The 25,555-nt window shown below is 37.8% G+C and overlaps 1 protein-coding gene across 1 annotated transcript in view; it reads left to right on the forward strand.

Moving 5' to 3' along the window:
- Window positions 1-25,555, forward strand: part of LOC139760622 (HEAT repeat-containing protein 5B-like) — a 135,477-nt gene that overhangs the window by 22,405 nt on the left and 87,517 nt on the right. The window contains exons 5-11 of the mRNA XM_071684019.1: window positions 1,026-1,160; window positions 3,355-3,535; window positions 6,991-7,172; window positions 8,404-8,522; window positions 11,422-11,555; window positions 16,010-16,119; window positions 23,330-23,493. Of these exons, the coding sequence (XP_071540120.1) occupies window positions 1,026-1,160; window positions 3,355-3,535; window positions 6,991-7,172; window positions 8,404-8,522; window positions 11,422-11,555; window positions 16,010-16,119; window positions 23,330-23,493 (1,025 nt within the window). The remainder of the gene's footprint in view (window positions 1-1,025; window positions 1,161-3,354; window positions 3,536-6,990; window positions 7,173-8,403; window positions 8,523-11,421; window positions 11,556-16,009; window positions 16,120-23,329; window positions 23,494-25,555) is intronic.

Consider the following 25,555-nt stretch of genomic DNA (forward strand, 5'->3'; position numbering starts at 1 on the left):
TTAAGTTTTTGGTTAAGGAAATATATAGCAAGCTATTCATCTCCTAAATTAGATCAAAATTAAAACTTGTTTCTCAGGTTTTGTCTGCACATGAAGCACATAGAGCTTCTAGAGAAAGTATAGGTGAGGGCAACAATATGGTACCAGAATTAAGAGAGCTAAGTTAGAGGAAAGGGCTGCAGGCTTTAGATTTACCAACTTTGTAAGAAAAAAGAGTGAGGGGTGACCTGATCTCAACCTATAAGTTTTTAAAAGAAATTGACAGTCGTGAACACTTTTTTAAGAGTTGTAGGGATAGAGCAACCAGAGGAAATAACATGATATAAGTAAGAAACTTATTGAAATGGATGTAAATAAGTACTGTCACAGTAAAAGAGTGATTGATGAATAGGACAGAATCATGAGGACAGCATGAATAGATTTAAGAGGTTGTGGCCCCACAAATGTGTAACTCCCTCCCCCAACAGTTCAGATAGGTCATTACAAATAGTTAATTATGCTGCATGCTCACTTCATCCAGGCCATTTCTTACTGTGCATTGTAAACAAACACGTTTACATATGGTTCTCAAGATGAAAATGGCCTTCTTTCATGGCTACATATGTCAGGGAATCGCAAATAATTATTTTGAATATCATTACATATAAAGATACAGTCTCAAAGCACAGGAAGTTAAGTTGGAGGATCATGTGCTGCTGGAGTTGCTTGGTACACACTCAGATTAAAGGACAGTGGCATGTGAATATTAAAAGTCCTGAGCTGCATGCCAAGGTTTAATTGTCTTTGTGGTGCCATGTACAGATTGCTTATAATGCATGTCTTATAGTTTTTCAAATGATGCTGAAAATCCACTGTTTGTGTAAGATGACTTTTGAAAATCTTCTAGTCTGAAAGGGCTGGATTCTGATTAAAGATTTTCTTCCAAGATTTTGCTGCAATTTATTAGGGATTTACACTGGGCATTTAGAACCAAAGAAAATATTATGCTTGCTTTTTGAATTTGAATTTTTTGAAATTATTTACAGATGTAAGTGGCGAGGGTATGAAGGATGTAGGCGAAGGTAGCCAGCATGTGTTGGTGTGTCTGCTGCAGGAGCTGGGATGCTTGATGCAATCCCTCAGCACCACATGTGCTTCCATTATTCTTGACACACATCTAAGTAAGTATATGCAATTTTTCGCTTATTACTGTTTCCCAGCCTTTGTGTTTACATGTAAAGTAGACAAACAATAACTTCATTTATGTACCAGATTGATGACGCAGACACTGAACAGTTCCTCAGAAGATGTAGGGGTAGGATAACTGGAGGATGAAACATGAAATAAAGCGAGGATGATGTTAAAAAATAGATATTAAGAAGTAATTTTAGAGTATGAGTGGTGGATAAATGGAATAAACTGAACGATGTGGTAAATGTGGGCAACATACAAAGGTTTAAGAGATTGTACAGAAGTAGAGAATGTTCAAAAGATGGGGACCCATGGGTGAAAAACTCCCTTCCCAAACATTACAAAGAGGTAGTCACTCTCGTGCATACATTTTCAAGAAAATATTTTCTTGAGTCAAAAAGGGTTCTTCTTTTGTGATTTCTATCCCATGGTAAGATTGTATCAAGCAAATGGGGAGGTAGTAGCAGGCAGTGATGAGGTGAAGAGGAAATGGAGCGAGTACTTTGAAGGTTTGCTGAATGTGTTTGATGATAGAAAAGCAGATAAACTCTTTAACTTCTCAGATCTTTTCCAATAACTATGACCTGGCACATTGTAAAAGGCAAATTTTTCTATTCCTTCAAAATCAGTAAGTACTTTCTCTTGCCTCTTTCGTAATCCTCTCTATATTTCAATTAAGGTCCAGCCTTGATGTGGACTTTGGTCCATGAGTGGAGTCTCCAGTGAAAAAATGATGTAGGATATTTGGGTTGGGGAGGTATGCGAGCTGAGAGTGCTATAGCAAGAGGTTTAGTGAAGAGAGAAGAGAAGGTGAAAGCCTTTCTAAAGAAAGGTCTTGCATAAAGTAAAATGTGGCAAGGCAACTGGAGCAGATGGTATTTCAGGTGAATTTCATAAGAAAGAGAGTATCTGTGATGTTGATTGGTTAGTTTGAATTTTCAAAGTCTGCATGGATCATGGGGAAGTGCCTGAGGATTGATGATATGCATGTATAATCTTATAGGGAAGAATGGTGATAGAGATGGTGAGGGCATGCATAGAGCATCAGGTTGAGGTGGAATATTGAGATTTTGGGAGTGGTAGAGGATGTGTGGATCAGATTTTTTTCTATGTAGAATGTGTGAGAAATACTTAGAGAAGCAGATGGAGATGTATGTAGCATATATGTGGTATATATGGATCTGGAGAGAGTATATATTAGAGTTTATAGAAATCATTTATGGAAGGTATTATGAATACATAGTGTAGGAGGAAAGCTCTAAGAAGCAGTGGATTTTTATCGAGAGAGTTAGGCATGTGTGTGAGTAGGTAGAGAGGAGGGTGAATGGTTCCAGGTGAAGGTGAGTCTGCGGTAGGGGTATGATATGTCACCATAGCTGTTTAATTTGTTTACGGATGAGGTAGAGAGGGAGATAAATCTTGGAGAGAGGGACATGTATGCAGTCTGTAGGGAATGAAGAGGCTTGGAAAGTGAATCAGTTGTTGTTTACTGATGACACAGCACTGGTGCTGATTCAAGTGAAACTGCAGAAGTTAGTTTGTGACATGGGGAGAGTGTGTGAGACAAGAAAGCTGAGAGTGAATTTGAATACAAGCAAGGTAATTAGGGTAAGTGGGGCAGAGAGACAGGTTAGTTGGGTTGTGAGCTTGAATGGAGAAAGACTGGAGGAAGTGAACTGAGGAGAGGTTGATAAAGAGGATTTATGTTTGGAGGTGGGGAAGACAAAGAGAAGGGGGAAGCCATATTGGTGATGGAAAGATGGAGTGAATATCATTTTAAGTACTCGGGCCTGACCATGGAGGAGAGTGAAAGGCATGCATGGGAGAAAATTAATTGAAGCAATATGGTGCACAGGGATTGATGTGCTGTCAGTGGGCTGAGCCATGGCATATAAAGCAGCTAGGGAAAACCATGGAAAGTTTTGTGGGGCATTGTTGTGGATAGAGGGCTATAGTTTCTGTGCATTACAGATGACAATTAGATAATGGATGTGAGTGAATTGTTCTTTTTTTTCTGTTCCTGATGCTACTTCACTCATGCAGAAAACTGAACAAGACTGAAAAAGAAAGAAATTTTCCACACGATTAGTAAAAAGTTTTTGTGCTTCTCCTGTAATACTTGTCCATTTATAATAGAGTATAGAAAGATGTAGAATAAGGTTAAGAAAATTGTTTTTTTGGCAGATTTGGTGGATGCAGTGGTTGCTGTTTTGCTTCATCCAAGTAGTGCAGCAAGGCTTAGTGCAGCATGGTGCTTAAGATGTATCTGTCTTGCTCTTCCCTCCCAACTCCATCCACTCATCACCCGCTGCTGTGATCGCCTAGATGCCCTTAAGTCGTCGCCAGAAGCTATTGCTGGGTACAGGTAAATGAAAGTTTCTTTGTGTTTGGTGTGATTTTAAATCATATATTAAGAAAGCAGTAAGGCTGGTTGAATGGGGTACAGTTTTAGGGTTAGGGTGCAGGATTGTAATAATCATATGGATATTATTATTATGGTTTACCCTATCTACTTCACATGCCCTGCTTCAGTCTGTTGACAGCACATTAACCTGTGTATACTACATCATTCCAATTTACTCTGTTGCATGCATGCCTATAATCCTCCTGCATGCCCCAGTTATTTAAAATCCTTTTCACTCCATCCTTACACCTTCAGTGTGGTCTGTCCCTTCTCCTTGTTCCCTCAACTTGTGTAACATATATCCACTCTGTTAACCTCTCCACTCCTTTTCTTTCCATATGTCCAAACCATTTCAACACCCTTGATTCATCTCTCTCAACTACACTTTTCTTTTCCAGACTTCTTTCTTACCCTTGTATTACATACTTGATCAAACCTCCTCTTACAACATACTGTTCTCAGACATTTCATTTTCAGCACATTCACTCTCATCTACATGACTACATCTGTAGCTCATGCCTTGCATTCATACAACATCATTTGAGCTAATATACTTTCAAAAATACCCATTTTTGCCTTTCCTGACAATGACCTCTCTTCCCACACATTCCTTAGTGCTCCCAGAACCATCACCCCCTTGCCCATCTTTCCACACATTCCTCAGTGCTCCCAGGACCTTCACCCCATTTGCCTACCTTATGACTCACTTCTGATTTCATGGTTGCATTAGCTCCAGGTAACTAAAGCACATCACTTCCTCCAATTTTCCTCCTTTCAAACTCAAAACCCAACTATTCACATTTACTTTCAACTTCCTCCATTCATCCACTCTTCCAAACTTATTCGTTTGTTTCTACAGTTTCTCACTGAATCTGTCACCATTGCTTTATCACCAGTGGACAGCATGTGACTCAGATCCCAAGCCCCTTTATCCTCTACAGCTTGCAGACTCACCACTCTCTCCATGACTCTCGCATTTACCTCTGGGAAATGTACTTACATCCTTACTTTCCACATAGCAGGAAGCAAAGCTATCCCTACCAATAGGTTGCATCGACATTGCACATCATTAAGGTTTTTGAGTGTCCTAAAATGGTAGTTAACTGACTGACTTGGAGTCAGATAATTTACATAACCCAGGATATCATGATTTTAGGGCAGGAAATTCATTTCTCTCTCATTTGCTTGATCGCAGCAATAAAGTTTTAAAGGCACTGATGAATGAACAATTTTCCGATGTGCATCAGATGGGAATGATTAGAAAAGTGGTAAGGTAGATTTACAACTTCTTGACTAACACATTACAACATGTTGCCATAAATCAAGCTATTTCTGATTCCTCTGAAGTAGAAATCTCAGTTTCCTAAGGAGCTGTGCTTGCATCCTTACTGTTTCTCATTCTTATATCTGACATAAAAGCAAATACCTTCCCCCAGTCACAGGCAAAAGTCCACATCACGGACCGACCTTTATTGAAATATGGAGAGGATTATGAAAGGGAAAAAGAAGAGACAAGGGAAAGTAATTACGAACTTTGGAGGAACTGGAAAACCTGTCTTTTAAGATGTGCCAAGTCATAGTTATTGGGAAAGAGAGTGTTTAGAGTTCCAAAGCTTTGAGGTGTCGGGAAAGAAACAGCTATCAAAATGGCCCACTCTTGAGTTGCCAATGGCCACACAGTAGTCATGTGATGCAGCAGCTTGCTGAGTATTGCATAGTCTAACTAGTGGTGGGGGTGCACAAGCATCAGATGGTATTAGAATAAGTATGGGGATTTCATCAGTAGAAAACTTATAAGAAACTACTGACATAGATCACGTTTTCTGGTGAGCCACTGAAGTTAATGTGCTTTTTAGTGTTGAAAAGTTCCAAATATTCTCTTATTTTGGAGGTGAAGAAGTTTAAACAAGGACAGAATTAGATATCATCATATTTTGAAAGAACAATTCAAAAGACCTTAGAGTAATAATGTTTGATGGCCTTAACTTCATGAGCACCATGGAACTACAGTTACTTCAAAGAAAAAAAGGGAGATAGTTTTACAGACCTTGAATACGAAAGAGAAAAACCATGATAATACTTTACAAGGCAGTAATGCACTCCCGAATAGAATGTTGTGTACAGATATCACCTGTCAGGAATGTGAAATTGTAGAGGGAGAAATTATGCACAAATTTTCATAGCCGACATTGACACTGTAAAGGATCCGTACTATAAGGAAAGACTGAAAACAATAAAGCTGTACTTTTTTAAGTGCACATGGGAAGGTTTTATCCTGATTTATAGTTAAGAAATGCTGGAAGGAATAGTTAAGAAATTCTGGAAGGAATAGTTTTCAACTTACAGTGAAAAATAGTTTCATGTGGCACAACAGATATAGAAGACTCAGATGTTTCCATGTAAATGAAATGCAGTAAATGAACAATGAGAAAAATTTCCAACTAGCAAAGATAATGTTCACCAACTCATAACAAGAGTGGTACGTATGAACATAATGCATCATACAAAACTGAAAATTTTTATGAGTTACTAGGATGTTGAAGCCAGTTACTAACATTAGTCTGAGTTTCAGAGTACAGCTGCTGTTGAGAAGTAAGTTTATTCTGAGAACAGTGACCATTCTTTAATGAAAATTGTTTCATATGGCACAACAGGTATAGAAGACTCAGATGTTTCCATGTAAATGAAATGCAGTAAATGAACAATGAGAAAAATTTCCAACTAGCCAAGATAATGTTCAACAAATAACAAGAGTGGTATGTATGAACATAATGCATCATACAAAACTGAAAATTTTTATGAGTTACTAGGATGTTGAAGCCAGTTACTAACATTAGTCTGAGTTTCAGAGTACAGCTGCTGTTGAGAAGTAAGTTTATTCTGAGAATAGTGACCATTCTTTAATGAAAATTGTTTAATGACTTTGATAACATAAGATAATACTGTAGTGAAGGGAGTTATATTTTTCAGGAAACGAATACGTAAGCTTTGTAGATATGAAGGATTTCATTATTATTGAACTTATTTCAATTATCTTAAGAAGGTGGTTCAATGGACATGGTTTTTTCATTGGTCACTGGTGTATATCACTCAAACAATTAAGTAAATATACGTATATATTTAATTTTCCCTTTAAGGGACTAAAAGGGTGAGAACAATTGTAAAGATATATAGACCATTATTGTTAAGTCTTTTGCATTGCACATGACAGATAGAGAATGAATGTGAGAGAATGCAGTTCCTCATCTGTTTCTGGCTCTATCTTGCTAATGCAGGAAATGGCAATCAAGAATAGAAAAAAAAATGATAGTTTCCCGGTAGAAAATTTCTTTTATCTGATTGAGATGACTCATTCAGAATTTTTGATTTTCTACACAATCTGGTCATGGATTATAATTAGATATACTCCTTACCAGCTGTGTGGTGTCAGCTTTGGTTGGTTGTGTACAAAAAACCCCACTTGGAATCCCGCACATGAGAGGAAAGGTTCTCTTCAATATTGCAGAAGAATTACTTCGATCAGCCAGTCAGAATTCCCGGCTGTCTCTCCACCGAACTCAAGCAGGCTGGCTGATCATTGGCTCCATCATGACACTTGGTATGTTTCCAGTTTCAGTATCCATTTACCATCAAAACATTTTGGTTGAAACACATATACAGGTGAATACCACATGGAGGTCATTACTGTATGCTGAAATTTGATCACAGTTGTGAGGAGACCATTCCGCAACTTTCAGGAAGATACTTTAACTGTTTTCTATCAGTTCTACACCTTCCTATATCTCTGATGCCCATTTCCTCCTCAAATTCCCATCAAGGGGTTGGCAGTGGAAAAGAGCCTTCATTTATCCTTGTGCTAACCTGCCTCCCTCGCATACACCATTCCATGCATTCTTTCCCCACTTCTCCCTGCCTAGCTCTCTTCTACTCTGTTTCCCCATGTTACAGGTGGTCTTCCTCCTGAACCAACCCCTTTTATCATGCTGCCATGCACTCTCCTTGTAGTCTTCTCATCTTGCATTCTTTCCACATGCCAAAACCACCTCAAAGTATTACATTTCACCCACTCTACTACTCTGCAATTTATTCCCTTTGCACTCCTTGCCTTACCAAATCTCTCTTATACTCCCTCATTACTTTCTTCATTCCATCCAGTTGTACCATATGATCCTCTCAAATAACCCACTACCACAGCCTGGATTATTGGCCTCTATGACTCATCCCATCTGCATGTTTCAGCAGCATAAGTCAGGGCGGGGAGGGCTCTGCTGCCCCCCTAATCCTTTCTTTACTTCCATACTTACACTCTACCCTTCAAGAAACCCAATGACTCTTTTGCCCTGTACTGCTCTTTCCCTTATCTCTCCTTCTGTATCTCCATACATACCTAAGATGGCTCCCATATATTTAAATACTGGCACTTCCAGTCTTTCTCCTCCTTTTCACTGTTATGGAAAATAATCTTGCAACATACTGATATTTACTTTGTAATCCTCATAGATGAATCATTGACAGATTGCAGTAGTTTCACAGCACAGGTACATAACAAGTCTCTTTAGCCGGTCAAACTTCTGCACCTTGATGTACATTCTAATGATTTTGTTTTGTGATATTTTATTTTGTCACTGTCTTGTGTCACTTTTATCATTATGTAGAATATTTACTAAAAACAGTTTTTTCTTTTTTCATTTTCCTTTTAAGCTCAAATGGAATCTAACAATGATCTATAGGAATGCCTGTGAGTTTAAAAGAAGTGATATAATAAGTGAGTTTCCTTATGATGAACTTATGTAAGATTATAGATATTTCAACATGATTATATGCTGCAGGTGTAGGGGTGGTGCGTGGGTTGCTTCCCCGAATGTTGCTTCTGTGGAAGAACTCTTTCCCTAGATCAAGTAAGGAGATTGAGAGTGAGAAAGCTCGAGGAGATGCTTTTACATGGCAGGTAAGTTAAGAAGCTTTGGACTCAAGTTTCTACTTAGCATATTCAGTTCTCCATCTTGCTATTTATTTCAGTCCACCAGATAGGGTATCTTATATTTGCAAAAGCAGTCATTTTGAAATTGTTTCCCCACTTTTCATTACCAATCATATCTTCCTAGTAAAGTTCTTTCACTTCACCATCTGTTTTCTCATGTATTCATATTCATACTTATATATGCATTTATGATAAACATTTGTTCCATTTGGTGAGTGTTTGTTAAATGATTATGTATGAATGATTGTTGAACACAACAGGAAATTTAAAGGGTGGAAAACCAACCAGTTTTGTATGCTAGACATACCTGTCATACACAAATACCAGTAGGTAGTTATACCATTTGACGCCTTGCCACAGTTATCATGCCCATTAAATAGGCAACTCATTGGAATCATTTCGTGGTGGCCCATCTCATTTTGGAGGTATGTTTGACTTTCAAGTGTCAGCCAACATCATATTGTGCTCTGTATGGGAATATAGAGATTGAGTGTGGAATGGGAAAAGGTGATAGCAAATGACGTGAGGGGAATGGGTGAGGAATGGGATGTATCTAGGGAAGCATTGATGGCATGTGCAGAAGATGCATGTGGCATGAGAAAGGTGAGATGTTGGCAGATTAGAAAGGGTAGTTAGTGGTGGGACGAAGAAGTAAAATTGTTAGTGAAAGAGAAAGGAGAGGCATTTGAATGATACTTACAAGGAAAGAGTGCAAATGACTGGGAGATGTGTAAGAGAAAGCAGCAGGAGGTCAAGAGGAAGGTGCATGGGTGAAAAAGAGGGCAAATGGGAATTGGAGTGAGAGAGTATCATTAAACTTTAGGGAGAATGAAAAGATATTTTGGAGGATGTGAATAATGTGCAAAAAACAAGAGAACAAATGGGAACATTGGTGAAGGGGGCAAGGGGGAAAGCGATAACAGGTAGTTATGAAGTGAAAAGGAGATGGATGGAGTATTTTGAAGGTTTGTTGAATGTGTTTGATGATAGAGTGGAAGATGTAGGGTGAATTGGTCAGGGTGGTGTGCCAAATGAGTGGAAGAATGGTTAGGTTAAGAGAGAAGAGGTGGTGGAGGCCTTGTGGAATATGAAATCCGGCAAGGCGGCAGGTTTGGATGGTATTGCAGTTGAATTTATTAAGAAAGGAGATGACTGTGTTGTTGATTGGTTGGTAAGGATATTCATTGTATGTATGGATTATTGTGAAGTGCCTGAGGATTGGCAGAATGCATGTATACTGCCATTGTACAAAGGCAAAGGGAATAAAGATGAGTTTTCAAACTACAGAGGCATAAGTTTGTTCAGTATTCCAGGAAAATTGTATGGGAGGGTATTGACTGAGAGGGTGAAGGCATGTACAGAGGAGGGGCAGTGTGGTTTCGAAAGTGGTAGAGGATGTGTGGATCAGATTTCTGCTTTGAAGAATGTGTGTGAGAAATATTTAGAAAGACAGGTGGACTTGTATGTAGCATTCATGGATCTGGAGAAGATATATGATAGTGTTGATGGAGATGCTTTGTGGAAGGTCTTAAGAGTATATGGTTTGGGAGGTAAGCTATTAGAAGCTGTAAAAAGTTTTTATCAAGGATGTAAGGTATGTGTGCGAGTAGGAAGAGAGGAGAGTGACTGGTTCCCAGTGAAGGTCGGTCTGTGGCATGGATGTGTGATGTCTCATTGGTTGTTTAATTTGTTTATGGATGGGGTGATTAGGGAGTTAATGCACGAGTTTTGAGAGAGGGGCAAGCATGCAGTCTGTTGGGGATGAGAGGGCCTGGAAAGTGAGTCGGTAGTTGTTCCCTGATGATGCAACACTAGTGGCTGATTCAAGTGAGAAATTGCAGAAGTTGGTGACTGAGTTTGGAAATGTGTGTGAAAGGATTAAGTTGAGAGTATGATGTTAGTTTTCCATGGTGAAAACACCTCTGAACTTGTTATTCAGTTCCTCACATATCTTTACATCATCATCTACAATTATCCAGTTCCTTACATATCCTTACATCATCTACAATTTTTCCCACTGAATCCCATAGCCAGATTAGCTGCTACTTAACTGACATCTGACTCTTTATGAATTTATGGAAAAGTGTTGGTTTATCATGCCTTATGCAAAATAGTCCTCTCAAAGTTTTTTGTTTCTTTTTTCTTATTCATCTCTACTCTTTCAGTTGTGCTCACATCTTGTTGAACAGTTGTTGAAGCTGGGGATAACTATTGATATCAATGTTACTGTCCTAGTAAATATGATAGGATGTATTGCTGTGTTGGCAATCATCGTTTAGACACTGATGAAAATATTAGGTAAAGAGACTGAATGTCAAATACTGAGTTTAGTGAAAAGATGCATGTGTTTGTAGTGGCCTGGGTGTTGGAGAAAAGTTAAGCTGTGATGTATTTTTGCTAGCTGCAACAGCACATCAGATACAGTAAACTAAGTTTGGGTATTGTCATAGGTTGACAGTGGAAATTCAAGGTTAGTTACGAAAATTCAAGATTGGTTATGAAAAAATAGTGTTTCGGTACTTCCAAGGCAAAAGTTGGTAGATCATAGAAATACCTGCATTAAAGCTTATTTTAACATACTGTATCCTCTTTGTCAATGTTTCCTAACTTATTCTCTCCACATGTCCAAGCTATTTCAGCACACCCTCTTCTGCTGTATTACTTATACTCTTCTTATTAACATCTTATATCTTTCCCATCCTTCCTTAACATATGGTAAATTTTGAAATGTTCTCTTAATTTCCATTAATTTACTTGTAATTTCCCATTTCAATACAGATAGATATGTAGAATTTCATATGTTAGCTTTTTGAATAGATAAAAAAGATATTTACATTCTTATTTTGAATTTATCTTTCTTTTTTAGGTAACCTTGGAAGGCAGAGCAGGTGCCCTTGCATCAATGCACAGCTTCTTGCTCCACTGTTCAGAGCTAGCTGCTGAAGACACAGTTCGAAGACTCCTTCTCCCTATTGAAGCTGCCCTTCTCATGCTTTCCAGGTACTTTACACTCATCAGTAGATGTATTATGGAGGTTATTATAAATTATTTACCACAAACAGACCTTTTGCTTTACACTCATCAGTAGATGTATTATGGAGGTTATTATAAATTATTTACCACAAACGACCTTTAACAGTGTCCACAAAAAACGTTTCCCCCCATATATTTTCAAGGGTGACACACAGTTAAGGTTTATTGTGGGTACAAGCTTATGATGCTCTTAGGGTGAAATCATCGCACATCAGGTCTCTGAGGCTATTTTTTCTAATTGTGCAAGAACCAGGGATGATGCTCTTTCTTTACTCTGCCAGGCTGCCACTTCAGTTTGGGACTATCTCTTCTTGTTGCTGAATTTCTTCCACTTATGCTTGAAAATGGTTGGCTCTTATCTTACTAAGGAAGAGAAAGCTCAAATTCTTGCCTGGAAGTAAGAAAATGTGGTACATGTGAGATTTCTCGATGCACTGGGTGCTCTGAACATACGATTAGGTGTCAGCGTCCTGCAACACCTCATCAGTGCGCTGCCTTATTCAGGGAATTAAAAGCCAGTGAACCCAAACCATGTACTTAGAATACTTGAGGACCCTTGCTGGTATCATGCCCAGATATTTGCAGATAGTGGTGTAATGAATGGTTAGTGTTCTTGGCCATGTTGCATTCATAAGTCACTCAGGGTCGAGCACATAGGTTCAAATACGGGTTGTGGTAGTTGGTCCATGGTCAACCCAGAGAGGTAGCGCCTCGAAACAGATGAAAGAATGGCCCATCCACTTGTATACACATATATATACATAAATGCCCATACATGCACATATACATAAATATTGGAAAGGATTGCAATTTAGTGCTTAGTCAAGGATATTCCTGTGAGTCCATGGGGAAATGAAACACAATAAGTTCCCAAGTGCACTTTCTTGTAAAGATTACGTCATCAGGGGAAATACAAGAAAGAAATATAAGTCAGTTGATATACAACGAAGAATCATAGTTAGGATGCCATTTGGTAAACAAGTGACTTGTATACCAAATGGCGACCTAGCTAGGTTTCTTCATTGTATATCAACTGACATGTACATCTTTCTTGTATCTCCCCTGGTGATGTGAGTATTACATGAAAGTGCACTTGGGAACTCATTGTGTTTCATTTCCCCTTGGACTCCTAGGAATATAGATGCATATACATAACACAATGAGTTCCCAAGTGCACTTTCATGTAATACTCACATCACCAGGGGAGATACAAGAAAGATGTACATGTCAGTTGATATACAATGAAGAAACCTAGCTAGGACACCATTTGGTATACAAGTCACTTGTTTACCAAATGGCATCCTAACTATGATTCTTCGTTGTATATCAACTGACTTATATTTCTTTCTTGTATTTTTTTTTTTTCTTTTTTTAATTTTCCAAAAGAAGGAACAGAGAAGAGGACCAGGTGAGGATATTCCCTCAAAGGCCCAGTCCTCTGTTCTTAACGCTACCTCGCTATCGCGGGAAATGGCGAATAGTATGAAAAAAAAAAAAAATATCAACATATACACATATATATACATACACATACATTGACATATACACATATACACATGTACATATTCATACTTGCTTGCCTTCATCCGTTCCTGTCATAACCCTGCCACACAGGAAACAGCAATCTCTACCCCCCGCCTCAAGGAGGTAGTACCAGGAAAACAAACAAAAAAGGCCACATTCGTTCACACTGTCTCTAGCTGTTATGTGTAATGCCCTGAAACCAGTATACCACATCGTTCCAGTTCACTCTTTTCCTTGCAAGCCTGTCAATGATAAAAAGGAGGAAGAAAGCCAGAGAGAGGTCAGAACCCTGAGGGACACAGCTGTTGATGGGGAAAGACAGATAGGTTTATCCATGAAAAATTGTGGAGATATACTGAACAGAAAAATTGTGGAGATATACTGGACAGAGAGGAAGCTTGACTTGAGAAAACAGAGTGAGGGAGGAAGCCAAAAATGGAGAGCTTGGGGATCAGACACTAGTCCCAAACCTAGTTAAAAGCTTTTGATATATCAAGCACTACAACAGAGGATTCCCTAGAGTTTCTCAGATGGGTTGACCAGACATTAGTATGATAAGAAAGGTTATTACCAATGGATCTCACATTGTGAAAGCCATACTGATGATCAGAGAGTAGACTGATATCCAAGGTTGTTAAAAAAATAGGAATTGAGAAGAGATAGGAAGACTGGAAGTGGAAGACAGAACAAAAGAACAATGTTTGGAAGGGTTAGGATTTGGAAGTGGAAGACAGAACAAAAGAACTATGTTTGTAAGGGTTAGAATTTTCACCCTTTGTTGGGATAGGCCATACCAATTTATGTTTTCAAAATGAAAGATTTTTTCACAAAGTAGGAAAGATTAGCAAGGATAGGCCTAAGCACAGAAGCACATTCCTTAGAAAACAAATAGGGATGCCAATTGGTCCATATTCCTTGCTTGTGTAATTACTTGTATTGTACAGGAAGGGACATTTACACTTGTGGGGCCCCATCTCTTGAACATTCTCTACTGTCATACAGCTTAAATTTATGCTATCTGCATTTACCAAGTCCTGTTTTCCTCCTCCATTCATCCACCACTCATATATTATGAAAGTACTTTACATCTTTTTTGACAAGTTTCTTGCTTGATTTTATGATGTTCTCTGGTTGCTCTGTCCCTACATCTTTCAAAGAACTGTTTGCCTTCCACATCATTGATCTTTTTTTTTTTTTAATCTTAAAAGGTTGAAATCAGATCAGTCTTCACTCTTCTTTTTTCCAAATGGAGAAATATAAAGCCTAAAGCGTTTCCCTGTAGCTCAGCTTTCCTAATTCTGGTGCCATCTTTTTTGCCTCCCTTTTGACTTTCTCTGTTAGCTGTTTGTGCTTCTTTAGGTGTTCTGACAACTTGAGAGGTATATTTTAGTTTTAGCCATATGTAGGATATGAATAGCTTACCAAATACATCTTTATCTATATAATTGAAAGCTATTCTAATATTTGCCAGCAGAAAGTTTGTCCCCTTAACTACTCTTCTAATTTGAGACTATGTCGACAGGTTAGGGATGATGTCTGAAGTTCGTCTCACATACAGAATCCTGAAGCTTATATCCTGCTTCAAAATATTCATTTTGAAGCCTTCTTTCACTTTGTCTCATCCTCATTACTTTTTAGATTTGCTCAGGATTTTTTTCATCAACCATGTATGAGACCAATTTTGGAGTCTGTTTAGGTCCCTTGTAAGTTCATGCAATCCTCATTGCCTTCATGATGTGCAACCATATTCGACTAAGTCATTTATGTAGATCAAGAGAAGTCAGGGTCTGATGACTGAACCCTGTGGCTTTTTTCATGTCACATCAACCCATTTAGAGAATGCTTCTCTGACATACTTCTCTGTTTCCTTCCAGTGAGATTATATTCTGTCCATTAAAGGAGTTTCCCCCTTATTCATGCCTGGTGATCCAGCTTTGTAATCACCTTCCCATGTGGCACAGAGTCCAATGCTTTCTTGCATTCTAGATACAAACAGTTCATCCAGCCTTCCCCTTTGTCCTAGACAGAGCTCACTTTCTCATAGAAATCTATGAGGTTTGTTATGCATGACCCTTTCCCTAAAACCATGCTGTCTCTTGCTTGGGTAAATTCCCTTCTGTAGAAAGTCATCTGTCTGTTTTCAGATATTTTTTCCAGAACCTTACAGACCTCACTCATCAGTGAAACTGTTTTGTAATTTATTGCCTGTTCCCAGTCTGCATTTTATAGATAGGCATGACTTTTGCCCCCTTTTCCATTCCATCCCCTTCCTCTTATATACACTTCAATATGTATATGTTTTGTCAGAGTTGTTTGTTACGGTAGGAGGAGTCTGTAAGTGTAAGTTGTTGAAGTGTGAAGAAGGGGTAAGCTTTTTAGAGCTACATTGATGTTGATGGTTGGTTATGGTTGGTTATGTAGTTGTTTGGATGGGAGGGACCTAGTGCTATTGCGTATGCAGAGTATATTCAGATGAGATTGTATTGGAAGTATTTTTATTTCATTATACATGTGTTGAATATTTGTAGTTTTAAGGCTTATGGTAATTGTTCTGAATGCAGTATTGTGTGGTGTACAGCTTTAATGTTATACAATATTTGCTTTTGACAGGGTAAATGACAAAGCAGGTGAGGCATAATACAGGGTGGAGCAGATGAATTGTTTGTAGAGGATATTAAAGCATTCCTTTTTTTGTCCAAAAGGGGTTAGCTATGTATATTGTAATTTCAAGCTTAATTCTTACTTCTAAGATATAAAGTAACTAATTTACACATATATGACCCCTTGTTTGATTCATATTTTGATAATATAGCTGATAATGCAGACCATGAGTTATCATGAGCAGGTAGTGAACATGAGTAAAATCAGTAGTGGATATAATCTTTCCAAACCACCAGCATAACACACATTGTGAAGCAGTATGGGCAACACCTCAAAGCCTCCACAGCTATGGTGCGACTACGTCTTTATGAAGTGCTGGCGCTTCTCCCTCCACAGTCATTTGAAAGTAAGTTTTGATGTTGTTAACATATGGTTCTCTTATATGGTAGACTGTATGGGAAAAGCAGTTAGTAAAGAATTTCTAAAAGACTGTCTTGAACAGTATGTGTATTTTTGATTAAGTGTGATCTTAGCAGATAGATCTTATACATTCTGTGTATATTAGTGATTTCCTCTTTACCTTATTTTATAATGAGAGTCTTGAATTACTTAAGGAAGTTTCATGATTTTAACCAAACTGTTGTAAGATTAGAATAATGATTTTACTTAGGCATGATTGCCTCAGCTGCAGTACTTCAGCCCATTCACTAATTTTGTTTGCTGTATGCAAGTCAGTGCTTGATCCCCCATTATGGGATCTGTGATGGGTGACTCGCTCTCTCTCTGCCATGTATACCAGCAAGAGATACCTACAGCTGATTTGAAAATAACCTCAAACATACCATGAATTACTAAAGATATAACATGTAGAATAACATGGAAGGTTTTGTGAATGTGCAGTGATTTTAGAAAAAAGAAAAAACTAGTGCATTATAATAGTGAGGTGGAAATAATTGAAATTGAAGTAAGTTAGGACAGTCTCAGGAAGGATACAAAAAATAACTGATTGCTTTTTGAAACAAGGAAATATGTAGTAGGAGTTACTGAGTGCAGGGTTAACAAAAAATAAAAATGATGACAATGTTGAAAAAAGAAAGTAGTGCAGTGATTCACAAGAGTACGCCTATTGAAAAATATAAGAATGATAGTGTGTATCAAATTTATTAGAATGACTGAGCAAGTGACATCAAAACTACTTTGAACTACATTGAAACAGGATGCATTGATGTGGAAATGATACCAAAACTTAGTAATGGCAGAGAAATAACATGTTACAACCAAGAAGAATACAGATTATTAGGAAAATTAATCATACAAAAAATAAAGATGGATGGCAACAGATTTCAGTTAACTGGTCTTCTGAAGTAAAGTCCTGTACGTAATCTTGTAGTATTGCTCTTTTGCTATTGATATTAACGATGTCTTTTGTTATTTAGAAATGACTCAATATTCAAACATTTCAAAGAAGCATATAAAGGAGTAATATCAATTTTAGTATTAACAAACCCAGAAAGAACCAACAAATTAATTCTTACTTGAGAAATAACAAGAGAAGATTAACTGTGGAGATGAAAATTGAGCTTGAGGAAATTTGGAAAGGAAATTTAATGAATGAAAAATGAAAAAGAAACTTGAAAGTTTTCTTGAAATGTAACACATAACAGATTTTTGTATTAGAATGATATTGAAGCAAATATATCAATTAAAAGTCAAGAAGGAATTTCATTTGCTGTTAAGAATAAATGAATCAGAAAGATATATGTCTTCTGAGAAAGAGATGACTCAAGATGAACTTGCAAGCACAATCATGATTTTTTTTTGATGCATTATCAGTTTACTGTAGTGTTGAAGAAATTACTAAACTGATGAAATGTTATGAATATGGTAGCAAATTGAAAATTGAGGAGTTAGTGAACAGAATGGGTAATGCAAACAGGTCTAAGAAATAGTATGAATTCAAAGAGAATACAAAGGACTTCAAAAAGCAGAACACTGGGTCCCTTTGAGGCTGTTTGTGATTGAGGAAGATATCAGAAAGTCAGATTAGCATAGAAGGCATGCAGATCATTCATTGAGAAAACCTGCAGACTGTCAGTTTGACTAAGGAAGTGCAAATAATGTTAGTTGTAGACTTGAAGCATATAATTATCAAGTCTGTTCTTAGTTGTAACTGTAGTACTGCTTTCAACCACTCTTTTTGGTAATTTATTCTCTATATTAACAATTGTTGAAGAAAAAATACTTCACCTCATTCGAAGTAAAACATTTAGCCACAAGTTTGCATCCATTGCTGTGGTTGTATTAAGGCATATCAAGTCTGAAATCCCTTGATAAATCAAGATTATCAAAGCCTTTCATGATTTTGTATTTTTGAACTTGTATCAGATCACATCTTAACCTTCTCTTTTCTAAGTTGAATACATACAGTTATTTAGCTGGCTCTCATAGGCTGTTTCTCAATCTGGAATCATCTTTGTAGCTTGACGCTGCACTCTCTCCATTCTGTCTTATTTCTGGTAGGGTGACCAGAACTGAACACAGTATTCAAGATGGGGATGAACCGTGGAATTGCAAAGAGCAAGGATGATTTTGCTGGACTTAAATTTAAAAGCCCTACATATGAATCCAAGAATCTTGTTTGCTTTTATCAGCACTTCTGTGCAGCTTACTTGGTTTAGGCCCGCCAAAAATTATTATACCCAAGTGTTTTTCTTCATATACCTTTTGTAGTTTAACAGAATTCATTTTGTTACTTACTTTTTCATTTTTTTTTACCAATATGTAAAACTTTACACTTACTGATATTAAAATTCATTTGCCACCCATGAGCCTAGTCCATCAGTTTGTCTGTGTCAGTTTGAAAGTACAAATATTCAAGTTCATTTGAAGATTTACTTCCCAGCTTAGTGTCATCTTTGAATTTTGATATCTTACTTTATGAGTATCAATGGTGTATATCAGAAAAAGAACCATTCCCAGTATTGATCTTTGTGGCACGCCACTTTTTGCGTCTCACCAATCTCAAGCTTGGCCACTAATCACCAGTTTTCTACCCATTGAAGTACAACCCAATCAGTACCATGTGACATAATTTGGTAGTAACCTTTGACTCAGAACATTATCAGATGCTTTTTGAAAATATAGATAGTTGACATCAACTGCTTTAATCATAATTGTTGATTATATCTGAAAAGAACATGAGCAAATTTGTCAGGCATGAGGATTTTTATTGAAAGCTATGCATAGAATCATTTGTTAAGTATTGTTTCTCTAAATGTTGCTCAATTTTGTCTCAAATTATGGTTTCTGCAAGTTTTTCAACTACAGACGTTAAGATGATTGGACAATAATTTCTGGGCAGTGACTTATTACCTTTTTTGAAAAAGCAGTTAGAACAGAAGGCATATATACAGCCAAAGTATCAGAGCAGAGACAGATTTTGTGCACTACTCATAAGATAATTGAATACTATCTTCTTAGCAACCTATGTAGGAAATGTAAAATATGATATGTAGAGGATGAAGATATTTTACCTGAAACTGAATGTGCAGCTGTGGACAGTGGCAATATGACTGCCAGTTAGAAGAAATATATGATGAAGACAATGGATATTTGTGGCACTAATATATGTGCACAGAGGAAAAGGACAACAGTTTAGGCAAGGAAGAAGGATATTATGAAACTGATGTAAAACAAGGCAGATAATACAGAGAAAGTGATGTTGAATATATACCAGAGAATTTTGGAGAAACTCTTTATGAGTCAAATGATAGATGAAAGTGTTAAAAGTGGAAAGTGAAGAATACAGAGAGGTATTGATAATCAGGGTGAAAGGCAATAAAACACACAAATATCATTTAAGAGTTCAGTGCAGACTAACTAATTTGAGTATAAACACTCAAAAATGTGAATGAAAACACTCCTTTTTGTAATTCTTTATGCTAGTGGATGTTTCTTCAGATCTTTCATACTTGTCTGCTATTTCCTGCATTATTAAGGGAGTGCCAGGAACAGTTGAAGACAAGCCACATTCACTCACATCCATTCTCTAGCTGTAATGTGCAGTACACTGACAATACACTACCTAACCACATCCAAGCACCACAGACCTTTTCATGGTTCCCCACACTGCTTCACATGCCCTGGTTCATCCCATTGACAGCACATTTCCCCTTTATACCATATTGTTTCAGTTCTCTATATCACACGTACACCTTTCACCATCTTGCACATTCATGCCTGGACAACTTAAGATATTTTTCACTTTATCTTTCCATCTTCAATTTGGTTTCCCCTTCTTTTCCCCTCCACTTCTGATGCATATATTCTCTATTTCAATCTCTCCTTGTTCATTCTCTCCATATGTTCAGACCATTTCAGCACACCCTCTTCACCTCTCTTTTACCCTTTTATTACTTAAACCACCTCATACTACATATTATCTTCAAAAAGAGGTAAGAGAATTTAAGTATTTATGAGCTATTTTAGGTAAGGTTGATGATATGGAAGGAAAGATAAGAGAGAGAGAACAGTACAGGATAGAAGAGTCATTTGGTCCCTTCATAAGATAATGAAGGGTAGAGATGTAAGTTTGGAAGTCCTCCCAACCTTGACCTGTGCGGCCAAAACATGGAATGAATCACAGAGGTCAAGAATCCAGGCTATGGAAATGAGCTGTTTGAGAGAAGCTTGTGGTATGATTGGATGGAATGAAGAAAGAGGTGAATGAGTGTATGAGAGATGTAATATGGCAGGGAATGAATTGTGGAGTGGTAGTCAGTGAAATGTAATACTTTGAGGTGATTTAGGCATGTGGAAAGAATGCAAGACTGGGAGTTTACAAAGAGAGTGTATGATAGTACAGCTAAAGGGGTTGGTGTGAGAGGAACACCACCTGTAACATTGAGAAATCAGTGGAAGAATACTGGAGAGAGAGAAATAATGAAAGAATATGTGGTGTGGTGTATGCTAGGGAGGCACGTAAGGACAGGGATAAGTGGAGACTCTTTTGGTATGGCCACCCACTTGATGGGAGCTCCCAGAGAGAACGTGCATCAGAGTTATACATAGATAGATGAATAGATAGAAAATTTCATTTTCAACACACCCACCCTCTGCACATCCTCATCCATATCCCTTGCCTTGCATCCACACATGTTGGGAGTAATATACCTTTAAACATACCCATTTTTGCAATCCCAGATAATGACCTCTATTTCCACGCATTCCCCAATTCCCCCTTAACCTTTGCCCACTCATCCACCTTATGACTCACTTCTGCTTCCATGGTTCCTTTGCCATGTGCACTCCTATGTATCTGAAACACTTCTTTTCTTTCAGTTTTCTCAATTAAAATTCACATCCCATCTAACCTGTCCCTCTGCTCTGCTAAACCTAATAACTTTGCCTTTATCAACAGTACTTTTAACTTTCTTCTTTGGAACACTATCCCAAACTCAGTCACCAGCTTCTGTAGTTTTTTGCACGAATCTGTCACTATGCTATGTTATCAGCAGATGTACCAGACCTCTTACCCCCTACAGACTGCACTTTCGCCCCTCTCTCCAGGACCCATGCATTACCCCCCCCTCCCACATAAATTGAATAGCCATGGTGACATCATAGACCAGCCTTCACCAGGGACTATTCACTCTTCTCTCTCACAGGTACAAACACCTTACAGTCTCAATCAAAACTTTAATGTTTCTAGTTGCTTTCCTCCCACACCTTGTATTCATGAGACCTTCCACAAGTTGTGTCTGTTTACCCTTTCATATGCTTTCTCCAGATCTGTAAGTACCACATACAAATCCTTCTTTCTCTTTAACTATTTCTGAAACACATTCTTCAAAGCAAACACCAGATAATTCTCTATTTCACTCAAACTATAGGGTAGCAAACTTGGACCTTTTATTCTAAGAGTGGTTTGACTGTGAGGACTGACTACAGATGCTCCTCAACTTATGATGGGATTACATTCCGATAAACTCATCATAAGTTGAAATTATCGTGAGTCGAAAGTACATATGATATTGTCCATTTAATATTCTCAGAACACTTTCATTAGCCTACAGTTGGACAAAATCATCCAACAGAAAGCCTATTTTATAATATTGTTTCTTTGCTGTGAACTTTCTTGGTGCCTCAGGTATAACTTCATGCTGAGCAGTCATCTTTCATTTCATCTCAAGAGTAATTGCCTTCCTCTTCTTCTCACCAGAGGTAGGAGACACTGATAGATATTTTTTTAAACATTATGAGATGCAAAAACACAAAAAGGTGTTTATGTGTGGTTGTGTGGCTGACTGGAAGCTGCAGCTCGCTGCCGCTGCGCAGCATCATGAGAGAGTATCACACTGCATATCACTCGCCTGGGAAAAGATCAGAATTCAAAATTCGAAGTATGGGTTCTACTCACTGTGTATCACTATTGCACCATTGTAGAGTTGAAAGGTCATAAGTTGAACCATCATAAATTGGGGAGCATTTGTAGTGTGATCTTAGATGGCTCATACTTATGAGTATGATGATTGAAGAGAGACTAATGAAGAGAGCAATACATTAAAGTACTAGAAGACCATCTGCTTCCTTTTCATGAGGTTCATGGGTGTGATCACTTCATATAGGATTGCACCCCCTGCCATGAACTGATTATCACAAAAATATTCCACTGCTGGAGTGGCATGGGAACTCCTCAGACCTTAACTCAAGAACTGCTGGAACCAGATGAAAGTCGTGCTTGCTCCATGCTGCCCCTCATCACTGCCTGCCCTCATTCAGATAAAGACCCTATAGACTCAAACTGTGGACCTAGGATGCCTCAGGAACCTTGCCTATTCCATGCCTAGATATCTGCACATGGTAATCAAGGTAAAAAGAAAGATAACAGTGTCCTAGAATGTACATCTGACATCACCTTTGAAAATATATGGGGGGATGACAAGGTTTTTGCAGACACTGTATATAGGAGGTGATTGGTTGTTAGTGGGCTGATCCAGAGCATATGAAATAATCAAAGTATACTATATGTAGTAATTTGTGGGGCTTGTCAGTATAAGTTTTTATTTTACATGATGTCTAGATTTTGGATATATACATATGAGGATGTTTTGCAGTTTATTCAGATATTACTTTAATGAAACAGGAGAAGCAGTTATAGAGAGACTCTCTAACTGAAATCTGTGTCATGGTGTCATGTTGTGAAATCACTTATGCCTTGTCATGTTCCTAACAAATTCTCATTATCCTCAACAGGTTCTGAAACCTTTATCTACCTTGTGGCAAGGTGTATGTCTTTACATAAGTTCCATACCATTTTACTGTACTTAAATTCATGGAATTTGCCCTAGTGTCCATAGGATTCACATTCATATCTTCTAATTCTGAGACTAATTAGCATCGTATGAGAATTTACTGTCCTCAGTTTTTCCTGCAAATTACAGAAATGGTAAATTCTTTGCACAGTATGTTGAATACAGAAAAAGCCCTTAATGAATCCTATCCCACAAAGACATTCCTAATGCCTGCTTGAGTTATGTGTAAGTTAAAGGAAGGTATGGTGATACTTTTATATCTTAATGCATTGACTTGTTTTAATAACTGTTTCATAACCCCAGGTCACTACACAAGCATCTTGAAGTTGTTGGTGAGTGAGTTCACTCTGGCAGAAAGTGGAGCCAATACCACTACCTCCCTTTTGCGCACCATGTGTCATGCAGATGATTCAGTTATACTTGGTACTTGGCTGCACCACACACATCATAAAGCAATTGAGGATCAGGTAATACAGACATGAGTCTGAGACAAGTTCCTTAATCAGACATAACATTTTTAAGAAAATCCATACTTGTCACTGAGTGACCTGCCTCGTGAGTGGTATGATTCTGGAGGTAACATTGATGATATTTATGTAGATTATGTGTTCTGGTGCTAACTTGCTAGCTAAAGTGGGAAACAGCAAAGCAGTATGAAAGAAAAAAAGATTTGTAAAATGTATCCACACAGGTCACATATCTAAGATAACAAGTGAAATGTAATTTTTGATATGTGGTAGAGGTGTAATTGTTGTACACTGTCTCTGTTCCCTTTATTTCTTAAGATACATGTTTGAAAGCTCTTTAGGACAAGGTACTTCACTTGAAAGGATCAGATCTCTTTTAAGAATCCCTTAGATTATTTTTATTCATTCCCTTTGACAATCACAAAAAACATGTGCAAGTGATGTTGAGGAGATATATAGTTAATGATGATGAATATAACATTATTTCCAAACTGTAAGGTTTTCTTCAATTTTTTTAGAAACTTGATATTTCAAGAATCTCAGTTCTTTTTAGTTTAGATATTGTGTACTACAGATTCTTCTGATACTGTTATATTATTAGCAGATACAGGAAGTCCTTGATTAAAGTAGTTGTGAATAACTTTGTTTTACAGTCATATCACAGGCAAAGTATACCTAGTCTTTGATCAATGTTACTGTTGTGTTGAAATTGTTTCAGTTAAGACCTGACCTTGATATGGACTTTAATCCATGACTGGAGCCTTAGATAAAAAAGAAAAATGCTGCAATTCAGTGCCTTTCTTTGTCCATTCAAGACCCTCCCACATCATATATGGTGGAAAGTATGCCACTTATTTGAATATCTGCATGACACATGTGGCGAGGTGGCGATGGGAATGAATAAAGGCAGACTGTGTGAATTGTGTGCATGGGTATATGTGTATGTGTCTGTGTGTGTATATATATGTGTACATTGAGATGTATAGGTATGTATATTTGCGTGTGTGGATGTGTATGTATATACACGTGTATGGGGGTGGGTTGGGCCATTTCTTTCGTCTGTTTCCTTGCGCTACCTCGCAAATGCGGGAGACAGCAAGAAAGCAAAATAAATAAATAAATATTGAATATTTCATTCATTGACATAGGATATGATGATATTCTGTAAAGATTTTATTTTTTCACACATGAGAAGCATTATTTTAGATGCACTGCATAGTTTAAGAGTTACTTATGGAGAAAGCAAGGCCTTTATTTGAGGATTTAAAGGAAGATTCTAGAGAAAGTTCATCAATGGAGCCTTTTACTTACATTTATTTTGCTATTGTAATTTTTTATATTTTTTTTATTTTGCTTTGTCGCTGTCTCCTGCTTTTGCGAGGTAGCGCAAGGGAACAGACAAAAGAAATGGCCCAACCCACCCCCATACACACGTATATACATATACGTCCACACACGCAAATATACATACCCATACATCTCAATGAACACATATATATACACACACAGACACATACATATATACACATGCACACAATTCACACTGTCTGCCTTTATTCATTCCCATCGCCACCTCGCCACACATGGAATAACATCCCCCTCCCCCCTCATGTGTGCGAGGTAGCGCTAGGAAAAGACAACAAAGGCCCCATTCGTTCACACTCAGTCTCTAGCTGTCATGCAATAATGCTCGAAACCACAGCTCCCTCTCCACATCCAGGCCCCACAGAACTTTCCATGATTTACCCCAGACGCTTCACATGCCCTGATTCAATCCATTGACAGCACGTCGACCCCGGTATACCACATCGATCCAATTCACTCTATTCCTTGCCCGCCTTTCACCCTCCTGCATGTTCAGGCCCCGATCGCTCAAAATCTTTTTCACTCCATCTTTCCACCTCCAATTTGGTCTCCTACTTCTCCTCGTTCCCTCCACCTCCGACACATATATCCTCGTGGTCAATCTTTCCTCACTCATTCTCTCCATGTGCCCAAACCATTTCAAAACACCCTCTTCTGCTATCTCAACCATGCTCTTTTTATTTCCACACATCTCTCT

The sequence above is a fragment of the Panulirus ornatus genome, chromosome 3 (genome assembly GCF_036320965.1).
Source record: "Panulirus ornatus isolate Po-2019 chromosome 3, ASM3632096v1, whole genome shotgun sequence".
Classification (NCBI taxonomy): Eukaryota; Metazoa; Arthropoda; class Malacostraca; order Decapoda; family Palinuridae; genus Panulirus; species Panulirus ornatus.